Source organism: Magnolia sinica, chromosome 5, assembly GCF_029962835.1.
Source record: "Magnolia sinica isolate HGM2019 chromosome 5, MsV1, whole genome shotgun sequence".
Lineage (NCBI taxonomy): Eukaryota > Viridiplantae > Streptophyta > Magnoliopsida > Magnoliales > Magnoliaceae > Magnolia > Magnolia sinica.
The window spans coordinates 23,079,418-23,096,959 of NC_080577.1; the positions used below are offsets into that span (position 1 = coordinate 23,079,418).

The window sequence follows — 17,542 nt, forward strand, 5'->3', positions numbered from 1 at the left end:
TCTTCAGTTTGTACAAGTGGGGCCCATGATTAGGTGATCCAAACTATTGCTGTGATAGTGTTAACAAGGATTCCCCAAGAAGCCAAAAGAAGAAAAAAGAAAAAGAAAAGAAGGGTTATTCTTTTCTTTCGTAGGGAAAGAAAACATAGGCATGCAGATTGGAAGATCCTAGCCAGTCTTTGGGCTTCTTTCAGTTGCATATGTCCTATAAGAGAGACTCTAGTTTCAGAGTTTAAATGGGCTCTTGAATGCGACAAGGTTTCTAGATCATTGTTTTGTAGATTTATGAAGGGTTATTCTTGGAAGCAAATCTCATAAGCTTCAAGGAAAAGCACGTTTTTTGGGGATTGGCAGTCATCATAGACGAATTTCATCACATAGCTTTAGTAGGGAAGGTGTTTCTAGACCTTTATATTTGAGCAGTTTCTGCCCCTCTGATCTTCCATCATTGACAAATTTGTTATATGTTTTACTGTGTTTGTCTTCTTTCATACTGAGACCTAGCTTTTGAGATTGTTATTCATTGTTATCTTCTTTTAGGTTTATGCACAGTTGAATTGAACTGCATTGAATGGCCCGCTAACGGCACTGTAGAAAATATCTGTTTGTAAACAATTAATTTTGGTTTGGGTAAAATGATTTGCTACTGCTTTTTTCCAAGTTGCAAGTGACCTAAATTGAGCTCCCACCAAAACTCCAGCAATGATAATTTGGATGAATGCACCATTTAGCTGAAAGCAAATGTAACGACATCGAAATCTAGTCCTTAGTGAGTTCCCCAGTATCGACATTTCAAAATGGAAAATAGCCCTTATAATTGTAGCAAACAACAGAGCCCCAATACCAGACTGACACTATCACTGATGGGAAGGAAATTCCTATCTACTTTTTCCAGTTTCTATACTACAACACAATTCCAATGGTTGATTTTGCTTTTTATTGGCTAAGTTGGCTTGGCCTAGCCCCACCAGATCTAGGGGATGAAGAGCTGAAACTCCAATGAAGAATTTCCTCTGAGAAATAACTTTTTGTTGAAGAGGTTGGCTGTGTGGTGCACTGTATACCGTCACTGTAAGGTCCCGCTAGGGTTGTATGGGTGTTACAGTAAGGTCCCACTAGAGTTGTATGGGTGGTGAAGCTATTTGTGATGGTCCAGACAGTTTATTAGCTGTGTTCGTACCGTGGACTGGTTACAGCAGAGAGAGCTTTCCAAGATGTCTCAACTGTTTGAGCAGTGACCCACAAATGGATGGTGTGGAAGAATATTGCTGCATGTTGGTCGCAAATCAGCCTTTAACAGGAATAGCCTTTAACTGTTTGAGGAGCAATCTTTGTTCTGCATGATTTGCAAGCAACTGCTCATTTCCAGTTGGACCCACCGATTGATATAGTTCAGAACATGGACTGTTCTACCACTCAATCAGTTTTGACTGCAGTGATCTGTAGCTACCTCCCCTCCCTATCCTCTCTGTTTTCCAGTTCTGCTGATATGTCACCTTTGTTTAGCAGATTGATTTCAGATTTCCTTAGACAAGAAACCACCATCATAACATATCTTTGATCTAATGAAAAATTATCTTCATATGAATCTCTTGAACCAAAAAACCATAGAGAAACCTATAAAAATAAACTACAAAATGCATTTAAAAAAAAGGTAACAAGTGGGGATATGTGGAATCCATGGGGAGAAGAAATTGGATTTCCTTGATAAGACGTCTGGGGCTGTTTCTGTGGGTGGAAAACACGGAATTCTGCAACATAACTTATCTGTAGACGGCTGCTATTCCTAAAGCATCAGTCATTCCTTTCCCCCTAGTTAGTTCAAAGGGCAGCTAACAGAGCAAGACACCATTTTCTAATTCTACCATACCAAAGCTGAAAAAAGAACATGTACTGAGTTTGACATGAAGTGAATAGAGGTGATCCACTGTTTGGGCATTCTTCGTACACAGCAGACAAGCATTGGGGAGGATCATTCCTCTCCTGTAAATTAGCAACAAAACAAAACAGCTGTTATTTTGGTAATCAATACTGCTAAAATTCTAGTTATATAATTAATATTGAAATAGTTAATTTAAAATAAGTTTTGCATTAATATTGAGATAATTAGATTTTTTTTTTTTTTTTTTTTGGATATTTTGAAATGATATTTGTGATAATGGTCGTGGACACCAGTCACCTCCCACACAGCTTTTGTGCAATTCTCCTGCTATCCAGATTACCATGCAAAAATCTGTGTACACCACCCGGCAAACCCTCTTTTAGATAGTTACCACTCGTAGAATTCATCTTCTCTGTAGCTAATACATTGGATGGTCCAGACTGAAAAATGAATCTCATCTTGACGTGTAGCTAATCCAGTGGATGGTCCAGACTGAAAAATGAATCTCATCTTGACGTGTAGCTAATCCAATGGATGGTCCAGACTGAAAAATATATTTCATCCGCGTGGGTTTGAGGTTATGGTGGATCCAAGCTGTATCCAAGCCGGATGGTTTCGATGGATTGAAATTTTTTTGCTGTTGAATTTTCAGAGATGGTGCCATAATTTTCTTGAAAAACTTGAATATGCATTTCTGGAAAGCGGGGATTTTCCATGAAAAGCAATTACGTTATTATATGTTACACATTACCAAACACCCCTTGAAAGGAAAGGAAAGCGTTTCAGCAGTAGGCATTTCCGTGCAGCAGCCCACTTGAGAGTTTAGTTTTGGATCTTTCTTAATTAATTATGTAGCTTCTACTGTTAAAAGGCACTGGGGTCAAATTGTTTTTCGAAGACTTGTGCGCATGTTACCTCAATTGCATGCATCACTTTTCTTCAACTAATTTTATATAATAATCCTAAACAAGCATGTAGTGTATGATTGGCACTGCCTGACGAGTGTACTCTTGCTTTATACTGAACGTGTCTTGATTCAGGAGCAGTCTGTGCAGTGCGTCTCCCCCCCAATGTAAAGGAGGTGCCCGTGGGGTATATGCTAAGGCAAACGTCTACAAGGGAATCTTATTTACGTTGGTAGTCCGCATCAAAGGTGGGTCCCACATAATGGATGACCCGCATCAATGGTAAGCCCACCAAATGACGTATAGCCCACATCCAAAGCGGGCAGGGCATGATGGATGATCCACATTGAAGGTGGGGCACACACTAAGGACGGTCCATACTTAGGGTGGGCTCCACATGAAGGGTGATGGATATTGAAGGTGGCCTCACATAAAGGACGGTCCACATCAGATTTCAGCCCCTAATGGTTAATGCTCTGCATGTAAGGAAAGCCCCGGATGATGGATGGCCCACACAATGGACAGTCCACATGATGGGTGGTAGACATTGAAGGTGGGTCTTACATGGATAATTTATTTCGGTGGGCCACTTACACGATGGATGACCTACATCAAGGTGGCCCCCACATAATGGACGGTCCACATCAAAGGTGTAGATGATGATGACCCACATCCATGGTGGGGCCCACATGATGGACGATCCACATCAAGTGTGGGTTTCACATGATGGCTGATAGATATTAAAGGGTGGGTTTAAAAAACTTGAGGGACAAGTACTTATCTGACGTGGGAAACCAAATATATTTTTTGACTTTTTGGCTGATAAGTATGTCATTTATCAAACATATTTATCCTGTAAGTAGAAATCAATAAAAGCTCAGCTATCGAGTCTGAATAAGTAGAAGCTCAGCTATCAATAAACATATTTATCCTGTGTGTAAGTAAAAGCTTGAGTCACAAGTAGCTTATGTGAATTTAACTCTCCTGACACTTAAGCTATTTGAATCTGAGTAAGTAGAAACAAATAAAAGCTACTTGAGGCATAAGTAGCTTTTGTAAAGTAACCTTCCTAACTCTGGGTTTTTGCATGGTACATCAAAAAAACGTGAACTTTAAGCATCAAGCTCAAGACACCATCCCCTTTCAGCAGCCTTACACTGGCTGCAATCCTAATCTCCAATTCTTGGACAATTGTTCGCTGAAATAGGACCATTGGATGTTTTCTTATAACCCGTCCGACAAACGTCCACAGAGCGCATGCAATTTCTTGGTAATTTTGTTAAGTGCCTATCTATAATACGTCACTGCCAGAGTATCAAAGTTCTTCCCTTGTACTAAATTGTGTCAGTCTCATAGCTGATTACATACAAGCACCAGTTGCATGGTAACTTGCCACGGAGCCTATCTTTCCCACCAACATGCCACTAGAGAATCCTGACCGTGCAAAGGTTAGGCCTCATTACATGTCGAATGTCAGGTTGGATCCACTCATTAGGTGGGTCATACATGTGCTGAGTCAAGACCATTGACTGTCCTTTAATTCCAAAAGGTGTGGCTCACCCGATGACCATACTAGCTTGATTTGTGGCAGCACTTCTTCGTGGTGTGGCCTATCATTGGCATGGTATAGACGTCATATGCAAGCGGCATGTTGGTTGGAGGAGAGAGGGAGAAGCCAACAGCGCAACTTACCACTGGGCAGGTGATTTAATGTATAAATGGCCAATTTGGGACCCTGTCCGCTAGAAGTATCAGATTCAGAACCTCGGAAAGATCATATGGAAGGGAAGACGTACATGGATGTGTCAAGGTTCCAAAGTAAGAATAGTTTATCTCGCAGAAGGAGCCATGCTCAAGCGTGTCTACAGACGATAAGCTCGACTCCCTGTTACGCATAATTGAGCATGCATATGCATGTCTGATGCTGCAGTAGATGTGTATGGCAAAAGATCCTCAGCTGAAACATCAATTGCTAACATACTTGCCTAATCATAAAAAGAACAACCATCCCTGAAATTCTCTGCATAAATCGAGGGGGCACGATTTCATATTGCTCAGCACAAACAAGGACTATAACTTACATTGGAGGAGAAACGTAACTTGAACAAACAAATGCTTCAGATTGTGAAACATGAATGAGGGTTTCCGTTTTACAGGTGGAATGTAAGATGTAAGCGAAGGATGCAATCACCAATAAGCTCTCTACAGCAAAATGGGTATATGCAAGCATTCTCCATAATAACTCCAGCTTCTCTCCCTCAAGCATCAGGCAACAGCTGTTACTAGAAAAGCAATAATAATTAGATTGCAAGTTTTACTAAAATGAAAGATTGCAATGCAATGGATTTTATTTTATTTTTTCTTTTAAAGAGGACAAAACCCAAAAGATAAAATACATATGAAATGCTAACATTAAGTACTAGCGAGCATATGGATCCTAGCAGAGCTGCAGCTTTTTAATTTGAGCCACAGCACAAGATCAGCAAAATGGGGTATTTCATCTGTGCAACCAAAATGCAAGGGCCCCTATTTGTCATACAAGAAACGTTGGAATGCAATGAAAGTAGGGCCCTTGGAAAACTACATATGGGGATAGTTCTTAAGGATAAGGTTATTATTTATTAGGAAGTTTTCAATAACACATAAGCCCCTTTTCATGGAAAATGGGGGGAAGGGGGTTCAGATGAGAGATTTAAACCAACAAAGGCACATTAGAAAAATGATTAAAAGGTCAGTATTCAAATTATGAGGTAGCTCAAGGAGAAGGGCTTTTGTTTTCTTAATCTGACTCTGTAGTTGGTCTTGCTCTTGGTATGGCTGGAATAAAAATAGCCATTATTGAGCCTCATTATCTAAAATGACTTGGGACCCTCCTGCATTGTTCACTCAATGTACCATGATTACTAGTCTTTGTTTAACAAAGCAAAAATATTCTACCTTTCAAGATGAGAGATAGAGAGATTGTAATTGCATAGCAGACACAACATAAGTGGTTTCAGCATTCTGAAGCATGTGTCTTAACCTACAACACAAGAAAACAAAATAAAGTTAGTCACCGTGATAAACAAATAATGACTTCCAACTCACTCAAGTTTGATTGTTAACAGGAGAGAACCCAATTACATCCTCGAGGATAACAGCTAGAAGCAATTTTATTTGAGGAAAAGGTAAGCAAAAGTAAAAACATATAATTTTTTTTTCTATCAAGGCTAAATTTTATTAAATAGAAAAGGGTGAACATACGTCCATTAAGATAAGTTATTCCCAAGTGAAAAATGTTTCCTTAGCCAAAGAGTGCCAAGTATTAGGCTTCCCTCAGCAAAACACAGTAGACATGGGCTATGGGCTAACTTGAGGCCAATAAATTATGCAGTAGATAACCTACGGTTGCCAACTGTACCCCCCCATGTTTCTGCATCCAACAGATAAATATATACAGTATCAAAACTTGAAGTGCACTTGTTCTCTTTAAGATGGATTGCTATGACGTTTCATGCTCCATGACATGAGGCTAGTTCGGACGAATATTTTACATCATTACCAACAAGCACACAGGATTAAAAGACTTCAGTTTGAGTGTGGCATTTGTGGTGTATTGTAAAGCTGACAGCAAATGGTAATAAATGCGATCATAAATAACATGAAATAACAAGAATCTTTTTGCCTATTTTCAAGAACTTGAACTAGATGAAAATTGGTGAACTGTTTCCATGTTTGACAGTGTCACTATTCCAAAAACTCTCCAACTTTCTGAAAAAGGTTTAGGTCAACTTATTCTATAGACAAAGGCAAACTAAGCATGAAAAGTACAGGAAAAGAAGTCCAAAACATGGGCCTTTTTATCAATTTCTGAAAATTCTCAAGGTGTTTAAATTATCTTTCCCTATGAATGGAATTCTTTTCCTGTTTCGCTGTTGCGTGCAGGCCTTTAATAAAATTCCATTATCCTTCAAAAAAAAAACTTTTCCTATGAATGAAATTGGCATTGAAATTTATTTGATATACAAATTAGTGTCTTAAAATCTATCTATTTTTAGCCATCCTAGTCAGTACCCTCTTCCCTGCTCATAAAGCCTCCACCGAAAGAACCTAGCATCTGGACCCTTTCTCAACAACTACATCTTCCTACTTTTCTTTCTTTCTTTCTTTCTTTCTTCTTCTTCTTCTTTTTGTTTTGAGAGAGAGAGAGAGAGAGAGAGAGAGAGAGAGAGTTTTATTAGAAAGAAAGGGAAAAGAATACAAAGGGGATGATGAGGCATTGCCCAATTAATACAAATGAAAGAATCCACAGGCCTATTTGCAAAGATATCAGATGATCTAGCCCACCATATCAGAAGACATTTGGTCTTCGAAAAGACCATTTCCAATGAACATCACTTGTCCCTAAAGGTCCTGTTACTGGGTTCAAACCAATCACCCATCAAACCACAACAACAGCAAGCCGCCATTCCTTTCCTACCAAAATCCCACTCAGTAAAAATCTCCCTGATTGAACAAGGCGCAACCCTTTCAACCTTAAATAAGCTTTATAAAAAATAAAAAATCCACTTCTACTGCATGAAGGCACAATGCATGAACAAATGATCCATGCTACCACATCCCGAAGAGACATAATGCACCCATTTGGTACTGACCAACAACTTGTTGTCAACAATCATGCATCAATAACCTGCTTCATGCAGAGCATGTCATGCATCAGTACAACCCATCCCCCTCCTCTGCTGCTGCTTCTCCTTCCTTAGGTTCTGATTCCCCTCCCTCCCTCCCTCAGCTCTGATTCCCCTCCCTCCCTCCCTCAGCCTAACAGCATATTCGTTCTTGGGTCAGATTGCTTGTTGTCTAAGTTTCTCACCGTTATAGTCTCCCTCTCTCAGCCTAACACCATATTCCTTCTTAGGCTAGATTGCTTGTTGTCTAAGCCTCTCATCGTTACTGTAGGGCATGTCACCAACTCACCATGCAAGTAGAATATCTCGCTGTTTGGGTTGCTAGGAATCTAAATTGGACAAGAAGAAAAGAAAAGATCATGGGGATAGGTGTAATGTAACCTTTTGGATTCTTCCATAACAAAAGTGATTTTAGGAGATTCTTTTATATAAGGATTTTAACAAGTAGGGGAAAAGAAGAAGAAGAAGAAGAAGATAAGGAACTCAAGTATAAAAACTGGCCAGATCATCATTGAGTCAGCCTTTACTTAAAATCATTGTGTTTTCTTTTCTTTTTTGTTTTTGAGGGATAACAAAAATTTATAAACAGCCAACAAAGCAGGGAAAGAATACAACCCTACACTACACAAAGGTAGTAGAAAGATCACTGGCTGAACTGACCTTTCGATACACCACTCAGGATTTCACTAGCCTTTCGATCCTCCTAATTACATCATCTACCCCGTTTCAAAAACATAGACCATTTTATGCAATAATTAGATAGAACACAAAAAATTTCTTTAGATATTAGCACCCACATTTTGATGCCTCTTTATTTTACCACTTCCCATCAAATCCAAGTCACATCCATTAGCATATTTCTGAAAATGACAAAAATAGTCCTTAATAAGTGGTCATATCTTTGCACATATTGATGGAAGAATCTGTCCGGATCTTTGTCCACCATCTTGGAATGGTCAAGATCACTGTCCGCCATCTTAGAAAGGTCCAGATCGCTGTCCACATACTTTTGAATGGTCCACATAGCTGTCCACCTACTTTTGAACAGTCCAAATTGCTAGCCACCTACTGTTGAACAGTCTAGATCACTGCCCAGTATCTTGGAACAGTCCAGATTGGTGTCCCCATACTTTTCAATGGTCCAAATCCTGTCCATGGCCACTTCTTAGGGGCTTCTCCATCATTTTTTGAAATATGCTAACGGCCATTACTTAGATTTAACAGGAAGTGGTAAAATAAAGAGATCCCTCACATGTGGGTGGATACATCTGCAGAATTTCTTGCAGGTGGTTTTATCTGATTAGTCAAAAAAAAAAAAAACAGTGGCTTTTGATTTTTTATTTTTTTTTAAATCCTTTTCAAGTTGACCTTTTTTTTTTTTTTTTTTTTTTTTTACAGTTGACTTAAAATCAGAAATTTCCATTAAGCCGATGCTCAACGCTTCGGAAAACCAAGCAAGTCAAGCTGGAAAAGGCCATACTGCCTTTTTGAAGGCTAAATAATAAAGGGATGCATGTATTTAGAAATAGTGGACAAGATAGCAAATTGGAGTTTCCATCCATGATTTGCTGAGGAAGCAGACAATTCAGGGAACATCCCAGTCATGAGTTCAACTCCAAACAAGGGACGCTGACAACATCCTGGTGCCCATAGGGTACAATCCATCTCACCAGCATTGTGACAAACAATTAAAAAAAGAAAAGAAAACTCACATCACCCATAAAATTCATAATAAGCAGATGTTTCAAATCAGATACATAGCCAATTTGAAATATCAATCACTGTGAAAAGTAAATCATCAAGCTATAACATGATGAAAGATGAAATGATAACTTAACACTTTTGGATAACAAGAAGACAAAAAAAAAAAGAGACGAAGAATAAACTGTAAACTAGTTTTACCTCAAGCATTATCTCCCTCGACCTCGAGTAAGGAATGCCCTGCGGAATTTGTGCCATGAGAAGCATCAAATTGAAGGATTCTAAGCTTGCCTTCCTGCATTTCCAGAGAAGATTTGTGAGTTCAAGATTGTAGATGCATGCAATTCCTTGAAGTGACTGATAGTTGCTTCTCCAGTGTTCACCTTAGTTCCATAAACAAGACCTCCTCCAACTGAAGGATGAAAGCATGCTACATTAACCTCGTCTTCTGAACTCGGAAGAATTCTCACAAGCTCCATATCCGAAACTCTATAAACCTGGAAATCACATAACACAAAACAAGTTTTTACTGGTAGCTTCACTGAAAGCAACAAAAGAAGAGATGTTGATCTATTGACTCATCTAAGAAAAACTCAAGATGCAGTTATATCAATTATGCCAAAGACTCCAGTATTACATGCCTGGTAGCTCCAAAATGCCTGGAATAAACTTTCACTGGCTAATTCAATGTCACATTCAGGCACAATAAATGCACGTGAAAAGAATAATCAATGAAACATAACTAAAATTAGAAAAAATGAGTTATTTATATAATTCCTTTTAATTACTGAAATACTTAAAAATCCATTAAGTTGTGGAAACTAGTGGGTATGGCACATGCATCCATGGACAGAGTGAGGGAGATTGTGTGATACACGCTGTAGAGAGCAGTTGTAGGCTACATGCAGGGAAGAAGAAGAGGGTGCAGGCTATTTGCATACAAAATGGCAGGAATGCCCTCGCGCCCCGCACCACTCGTTGACCTAGAGCAAGCAAAATCCAAGCCACCCGTTGATAAGCACGCACAGTTTGAAAATTCCCTAGATACCCTTGGCCAATGTTGGAAACCCCTTCTAGTGTCCAATTAAAACCTACTAATGTCCTGTCAAATCTCAAGGTTTACAACTCTCCTAAAAATATTTGTGGTGGCAAAATTGTCCAATTGCTACTTGCGTTATATATGGTAGAGATGTATCTGCCACATGGTAGCAGAGATACTTTCTTTAACTTTACATTTTTAAAGATTTTACATGAATAATTTTCAGAAAATGCTAGTTAAGAGTAATGATCCAGTGCTCTAAGAACACACTAAATTATAGTGCCTCTAGCTGCATTGGGACATCTGAACAGTCCAACTGACTGATCCAGTATGTCCATTAGGTCCAGAACACTATAACCATGTAAAAACTACACCAAACAGACCATTCTAGCCATCTAATCAATAGCCTATAAGATGAATGGTCAAGATTTCATGGAAAAAAGGCCAAATCATCAATTTGAGAGATCTAATTTTGGGGGCATGTCATGGAGAATGCTTCTGGCATTCCATCTGAGGCTCGAAAAACAGATGGTTTTATATATATATATATATATATATATCCAAGTTATGGATGGACCGGATCATCTGGTCAGTGTCCATTCTAGCACATGAAATGCATGCTGCACCTATTAGGAAGTCCAGATTGATCAATTGGACTGTCCAAGTTCCAGATGCACTAGAAGCATTGTAACTTATGTGCTTTGAGAGCATTGGATCATTTCTCTACTAATCATATTTAATTAACTTTAGATGCATGTGGACAGGAAATCAGTGGCAGCTTTGAAAGACAGAGCATGGGAAGGTATAGGTTTTAGTTTGGGGGAAGGGAAAAATATAAGTTTTTGGAAGTATAGGTGAGTAGGAGATGTGAAGTTGTGTTAGAGGTTTCCCTTTCTTAGCAGGGATAACTAGGGAAGAGGGGATGAAGGTCAGTAGCTGCTTCTCAATGAGGGAGGAAGTAGTCACTTGGAATCCGTGTTGTAGAAGGAATCTAGATGACGAAGAGTTTCAAGAACTTTTGCAGCTTCTTCAAATGCTAGAGAAGGTTTCTCCAAGGGTCTCAAAGCCGGATTCCATAAAATGCTATGAGAGAAGTCAGGATTGTTCTCAGTTAGATCTCTTTATCAGTTTCTGTGTGATAAAGATGGTTCCGATGGAATAGCTCCAACTTTTTTGCTATGGCGATACGGTGCTCCTTTGAAGGTGGCGGTTTTCGGATGGCTTGTAGGGACTAGGGAGGAACAGAGTATTGACAATGGATAACCTGCGTAAGATAATATGATCCTTCCAAATGTTTGCCTTTTGTGCTACAAAGATGCCGAATCGGTAGATCACCTCTTTATTCATTGCCTCTTCGAAAGGGAGGTGTGGACTCAGCTTCTTCGGCAATTTGAGGTTGATTGGGTGTTTCTGAGGTCGATAGGGGAATTTTTTCTTTCTTGGCATGGTGGGGGAATAGGGAAATTGGGGAAAAGGGTATGGAGGCTAAGCTTGTTAGCGGTTCTTTGGGCTTTAAGGTGGGAAAGGAATGATAGGTGTTTTAGAAATAGAAAGGGTACAGTAATAGATGTTCTGAGGAAGGTGATCCTCAATGTAAAGGAGTGGGTGGAAGCGTCGAATTCTTAATTTGTGCTGGGGGTTTTGATAGGGTTTTGCTTGTACATTTGTATTTTTGTTTTTTCGTACAGTGTTTCACTTCGGCCTTTGTTTATGAAATTCCATCATTGTTTCAATATATATATATATATATATATATATATATATAAACACACACACACACACACACCCAAGATAGTCTGCTTTCAAGTGGTATAGGGTCAGAAAAATTAACATTTACAAGAGTGAGCTTCTAGAGGTGTGGCTTAGCGATAATGAAAATAAAGACAATGAAGAGATGTTTGGGAGCAAGAAAGGTAAGCTTTGGATACATGGGATCCGAGGGAAAAGAAAGGAAATAGAGAATTTTTTTTCCATTGATTTGACACTTTGGGATATATATATATATATATATGAACTCATCAAATTCATGGATTTGCATTGGATTTGGAGCATTTATTACAACGAAATAACTTTTCTTGCTTTTCAGCAAGCCTCTCATTTTGTGGATTTGCAGAGTCCTTAGTTTTTTGGGGGATTTGGATTTGCGCCCAAATCCATGGGTGTAGAGTGTGGATTTGGGAAATCCATAAACTTGACAAACCCCAAACAAAAAACAAACGGGGCAGATTTGAAATCGATAGATTTCACAAGTCCCTTCTCCAAATCCATCACCCCAAACAACCCCTTCGAGGGATATTATCGAGATGGAAAAGTAAGCACTTATATTTCAGGGTTGAATTACGTTGATCAAAGCGGCTCTCTATATGACACTTCATGTTGCTATTTCATTGGCCCACCAGCATTGTAGAGGGAATTGAAAGGGCTCAAGGGAATTCATATAGAGTGGTGCAAAAGGAAAGAAGAACATCTCGTCAACTAGACCGAGGTCTGCAAACCAAAGGAGAAAGGTGGTCTCAACATAAGATTGCTGAAATTCTTTAATGTAGCTCTTCCAGCTAAGTGGTCGTGGAGGTTTGGGGAGGAAAAGGACGGTTTATAGAATAAGTTTTTGGCTTGCAAGTGTGGTGAGGAAAGTGGGATTTATCATCCTCTTATGGAACTTCAAACATTAAGAAGGGAGTCACATTGTCTTAAAAGTACTAATTCTTTTAGAGAGGAAATCTCATTCACTCCTGTAGATGGATCTCGTATCAAGATTTTGTGAAGATAGACTGTGGGGAGAGGCCTTTCAGCATGGATTTTTCACACTTAATATCAGGCAGCATGGGAGGAGATGCTTCTATAGCTCAGTGCATCAGGAGGGTGGAGGAATAAACAGTGTGGAATCCTACGTTCAAAAGAGATCTTATTGACGAGGAGTGAAGATGTCATAATGGAGTTATTTCGGAAATCCGCCTCTTGAGAAGAAATCCATCACATTTGGATGCACCCAGGACCCCCTCGGGTGGTGGCTTAGTTTGGGTGGTTAGTGGGATAAAACAAGATCCTAACACTAGAGAAATTTAGGAAAAGGTAGATGATAATTCCCACGGGGCATCTTGTGTTTACAAGATTAGGAAAATGTGGATCATCTCTTCCTGCATTGCTCCTCTAGGAAAGTGTGGGAAAGCTTCTTCGCACTATTAGAATTTAGAAGTCAATTCGGCCATCACTTGTCAAATCCGGGATTTGTCCTCTATATGGCATTATAATGCAGAGGCATTTTCACACAGGGCTCGAGTGGGGTGGCCTGTGGGATGCAGGGGCACACGGGGTGGGCAGCCCGTGTGAGGCGGGCCCCACCTGTATGAGGCAGAACCCATGTGATGTGGAGCCCATAAGGGGAATTCGGCCGAGGTCCTAACCAATGGGATGTAGGGCATGTGCTATGAGATAAAGGAATTGATTCGCCATACTCTATCAGTTCAAGCTTTTAGAGCAAGTGCTTAATTGTCCTGCATCACATTGTGTTCTGAAGGGAAGGAAGAAAAGGGTGTCATGGCAGATGGTTCTCTTGTCCATCATATGGTTGATTTGGCTAGAACTAATAACAGGCCCTTCAAAGATCTTTCCTCAAATCACGTGTTCCGCGAGGCTACGTGGTCGATGGCTAAATGGCCTATAGAGCCAATAATGTTGTGGAGTGCTCATTAGATGCTTTACAATGTAGCTAGTGGGATTCTTCTACTTTGTATTAGATAATTTCCCATCATCATTTTCATAGTCCCTTTCTACTTTTTCTTTGATGCTTTGAACCTCTAACTTTTTTATTAAAAAAAAAAAGAAAAAAGAAGCAATTCCCCACCCAAAAAGGAGAAAATAATTCAGATGTGTGCCCAAAGTGCTCATGGGAACTCTATGGTCATTAGCATCACCATCATCATAACAGCAACCCATCAATTTCATGTTAGCTTTACAAATCCCCGTCGGTAACTGTAGAAGTTTGCATACCCTTCTCATCCCTCCTTAGCATAACCATTTAACCTTACAAAAAACAATATCATTTTTCTCATAATGGATAGGGAGAATATGAAATGCTTACAGGATTGAAGTAAAAGCTCCCACATCTCATTCAATAGGTGAAACATATGGCTTCTGAACCAGAGGGAGGGGAGTGACATTCCAATGGCAAAAGGTATGCGCTGGGTAAGGGATGCAGTGGGGCATGTGGGAGGCTGATTGGGGTGACATTTGGGGATTGTGAGGAAGATTATTTAGCTCTGTTAAAGTTCGTTGAAGAGAGGGGTTACTAGAAGGCCCGGGCTTCCAAACAGACCGAAAGTCTCAAGGTAACAAAAGGGAGCAGGGACCTGAAAGGCCTTGTCAGTCAATTAACTACAAGGTAGGATCCACATCTAGAAGTGAGGAAAAGGAGAGAGAGAAGAGAGGGTGGTTGGTGAAGATTATAAGATGGAATATAAGGGGGTTAGGCTACCCTCAGAAAATAGCACAAATTAGGGATGTGTGCAGGCATTATAAGGCACACATCGTTACGTTGTAAGAGGCTAAGATGCATCCCATGAATCAGAAGATTGTTGACGATCTATGGGGTGTGAGAATGAAATATTTGGGTGGTGTTGAATGTTGTCGATGTGAAAGGTGTGGTATGCCAGTGATCTGGAACACCAATGTCTGGGTGAGGGATGGTTGGTGGTGCAGCTAGTTCTTTGTCTCGGTCCTTTTCAAGGATGTGGCCTTGGGGTTTCGGTGGGTTTTCACAATAGTGTATGGCCCGAACATTCCAAGTCAAAGGGGTCTTCTATGGGAAGAGTTGAATGCTGGTGGTAGGAGATGGGGGCTTTTGTGGTGGCATAGGAGAAGACTTTAATGTCATCAGGTTCTCCTTCAAAAAATCTATGGGGTTGCGTCACCCATAGCATAAGGGAATTCTCCGAGTTGGTGCAAAGGAATGAGCTCGTTGATTTGCTGATCGGAGATGTAAGGTTTACTTGGTCCAATGGGCAAGAAAAGAATGTTAGGTCAAAGCTATAGAGGTTCTTGGTGTCCCTGTGTTGGGTGGACAAGTTCCCCCTCGTGAGGCAGCATGGCCTTCTGAGTCCTACTTCTAACCATTGCCCGCTTTTGTTGGAGGTAGAAGAGGATGATTGGGGCCTTAGGCCGTTTAGATTTAAGTTATTGTGGCTTAAAATGGATGGCTTCACCAAGTTGATGAGGGAGTGGCAGACCTCATTCGGATGATTGGGGCCTTAGGCCGTTTAGATTTAAGTTATTGTGGCTTAAAATGGATGGCTTCACCAAGTTGATGAGGGAGTGGCAGACCTCATTCGTGGTGGAAGGTCATCCCAGATTTGTATTATTCCAAAGATTAAAGCTTCCCAGAGGCAAACTCAATAGGTGGAGAAAGGAGGTGCTTGCTACTTGGAGGCTAGGATGTGGAATTGGAAGATAATCTCAGTGAAATTCGGGCACTTGATCTCAAGGAAGAGCGGATAGAGCTCTTGAAGGAGGAGAAAGCTAAGAAGAATTCTCTTTCGCTTGAGTAAAAAAATTGCCTAAAAGAAGAGGAAATCAAATGGAGGCAGTGATCTAGAGCCACATGGCTTAAGGAGAGAAATAGGAGGACAAAGCTTTTCCACAGGATAGCTAGTGTTTGGGCGAGAAATAATAAGATTAATAGTGTAGTGGTAAAGGGGGTAAGGTTGGAGGAGAAATTGAAAGTTGCGACACTATTGTTAAATTCTAAAAAGATCTTCTCTCTGGGAAGGGTGGGATAGGCTGAAGCCGGATAGTCGAGTTTTCCCATTGATCCCGTCGTAGAGGTGAATGCCCTTGAAAGTCAGGAGATAAAGGCAACAATGAATTCTATGGGGAGGGACACGGCATCAAGGATGGATGGCTTCCCCTTAGGGTTCTTCGAGGTATTTTGGGACTTGGTGAGAAAGGATGTGGTTGAATTTATCATAGTTGGCTTTCGACTGAGATGGGTGCCTCGTTCATTGCTTTAGTGTCAAAGAATGAGGGAAAGGATTTTAGACCCATAAGCCTGATAGGAGCTCCTTATAAAATCCTAGTAAAAAATGTTGGCCATCAAATTTCAATCAATCCTGAGCTAAAGTTCAAGGCGCTTTTGTTGAAGGAAAACAAATTCTGGATGGTACATTGACCGCCCATGAGTGCATCGATGCTCGTTACAAGGGAGGCAAAAAAGGTATTGTTTGTAAGTTTGACATAGAAAAAGGCATACAATCATGTTGAGTGGGACTTCTCGAATTACATGTTGGTTCGAATTGGTTGTGGTTCAATATGGAGGGAGTGGATCCAAGTATGTATTAGGTCAGTCATGTTCTCTATTCTATTCAATGGGTTGCCCAAAGGGTTTTCTAAATCCTTGAGAGGTCCAGGCAGGGGGATCCACTATCGCCATTCTTGTTCGTGGTGGTTGTGGATTCTTTAAGCAAGATGCTAGAAATGGGGTTCAAAGCAGGTCTCTTGAGTTGTTTCAAGGTGGATAGAGGAGATTTCCAAATTTCCCACCTATAATTCGTTGTTGATACTCTCTTATTTTTCTATGTTGAAGCTTCCAAGGTGGACAATTTGAGAAAGGCCATTCGCTGCTTTGAGGTAGTGTCGGCTCTCGAGGTGAACATTCTCGAAAGTGAAATGTTGAGTATCGGCATCATAATAGAGGAGGTTCAAGAGCTTGCAAAGGTTTTGGATGCAAGGTAGAGCATGGCCCTTCATCATATTTGGGGCTTGGGAAGGGGTGATTGAGAAAGTGGAAAGGGAGTTACCTGCACAGAAGCGTCAGCATCTCTCCTTAGGCGGATTGACACAATTGAGGCTTGCAAGCCCTCCGTTGTACTTCTTGTGCCTCTTTAGGTGCCCAAAGGAAGTTTTGGAGAAGCTGGAGAGGATGAGATGCACTTTCTTATGGCAAAGGGATGAAGAAAAGGACAAGTTCCACTTGATGAAATGTGAATTAGTATGTTAAAAATATGGTGAAAGGGATACAGGCATTAAGAAGTTTGAAGTGATGAACGATGCACTCTTGGGCAAATGGCATTGGAGATTTGCCATGGAGGAGAGCAACCTTAGAAGGAAGTTACAAGCATGGAGTAATGGAGGGGGGTTGGTGGACAAAGGAATTTTCTTTGTATAAGGCTATGAAATTGTGGAAGGGGATCACCAAGCTAAGCATCAGGTTCAAGGGACAGGATTCTCATAGGGTGATGGTTTTTATAAAAAAAAAAAAAACAGATTTTGAGATGATGTGTGGTAGGGAGCTCTACATGATGATTCCCTGATGTTAGCTAGTCTATGACTCTATCCCCGACTATGGATATTCCTA

The 17,542-nt window shown here is 40.4% G+C and overlaps 1 protein-coding gene and 2 long non-coding RNA genes across 10 annotated transcripts in view; 1 reads left to right on the forward strand and 2 right to left on the reverse strand.

The window, feature by feature from the left end:
• The first annotated feature begins 147 nt into the window (after positions 1–147).
• On the forward strand, positions 148–2,843 carry LOC131245755 (uncharacterized). The gene is made up of 2 exons (XR_009170969.1): positions 148–769; positions 834–2,843. It is a non-coding gene; the product is annotated as an uncharacterized LOC131245755 (long non-coding RNA).
• Positions 2,844–4,740: 1,897 nt separating this feature from the next.
• Positions 4,741–17,542, reverse strand: part of LOC131245756 (uncharacterized) — a 51,987-nt gene continuing 39,185 nt past the window's right edge. For 3 of the 8 annotated variants that reach the window (XR_009170974.1, XR_009170970.1, XR_009170972.1), the window contains 4 exons: positions 9,539–9,652; positions 9,357–9,450; positions 5,725–5,809; positions 4,741–5,069 (listed from right to left, as the gene is read on the reverse strand). Coding sequence is in view for 2 of the 8 variants with exons in the window: in XM_058245433.1 (XP_058101416.1) it covers positions 9,358–9,450; positions 9,539–9,652 (207 nt within the window). In the remaining 6 variants the exon portion in view is untranslated. The remainder of the gene's footprint in view (positions 5,070–5,724; positions 5,810–9,356; positions 9,451–9,538; positions 9,653–17,542) is intronic. The other 5 variants (XR_009170975.1, XR_009170973.1, XR_009170971.1 and 2 more) reach the window with 5 other exon arrangements.
• On the reverse strand, positions 14,015–16,027 carry LOC131245757 (uncharacterized). Its single transcript, XR_009170976.1, has 2 exons — positions 15,514–16,027; positions 14,015–15,419 (listed from the first exon to the last, which is right to left on the reverse strand). It is a non-coding gene; the product is annotated as an uncharacterized LOC131245757 (long non-coding RNA).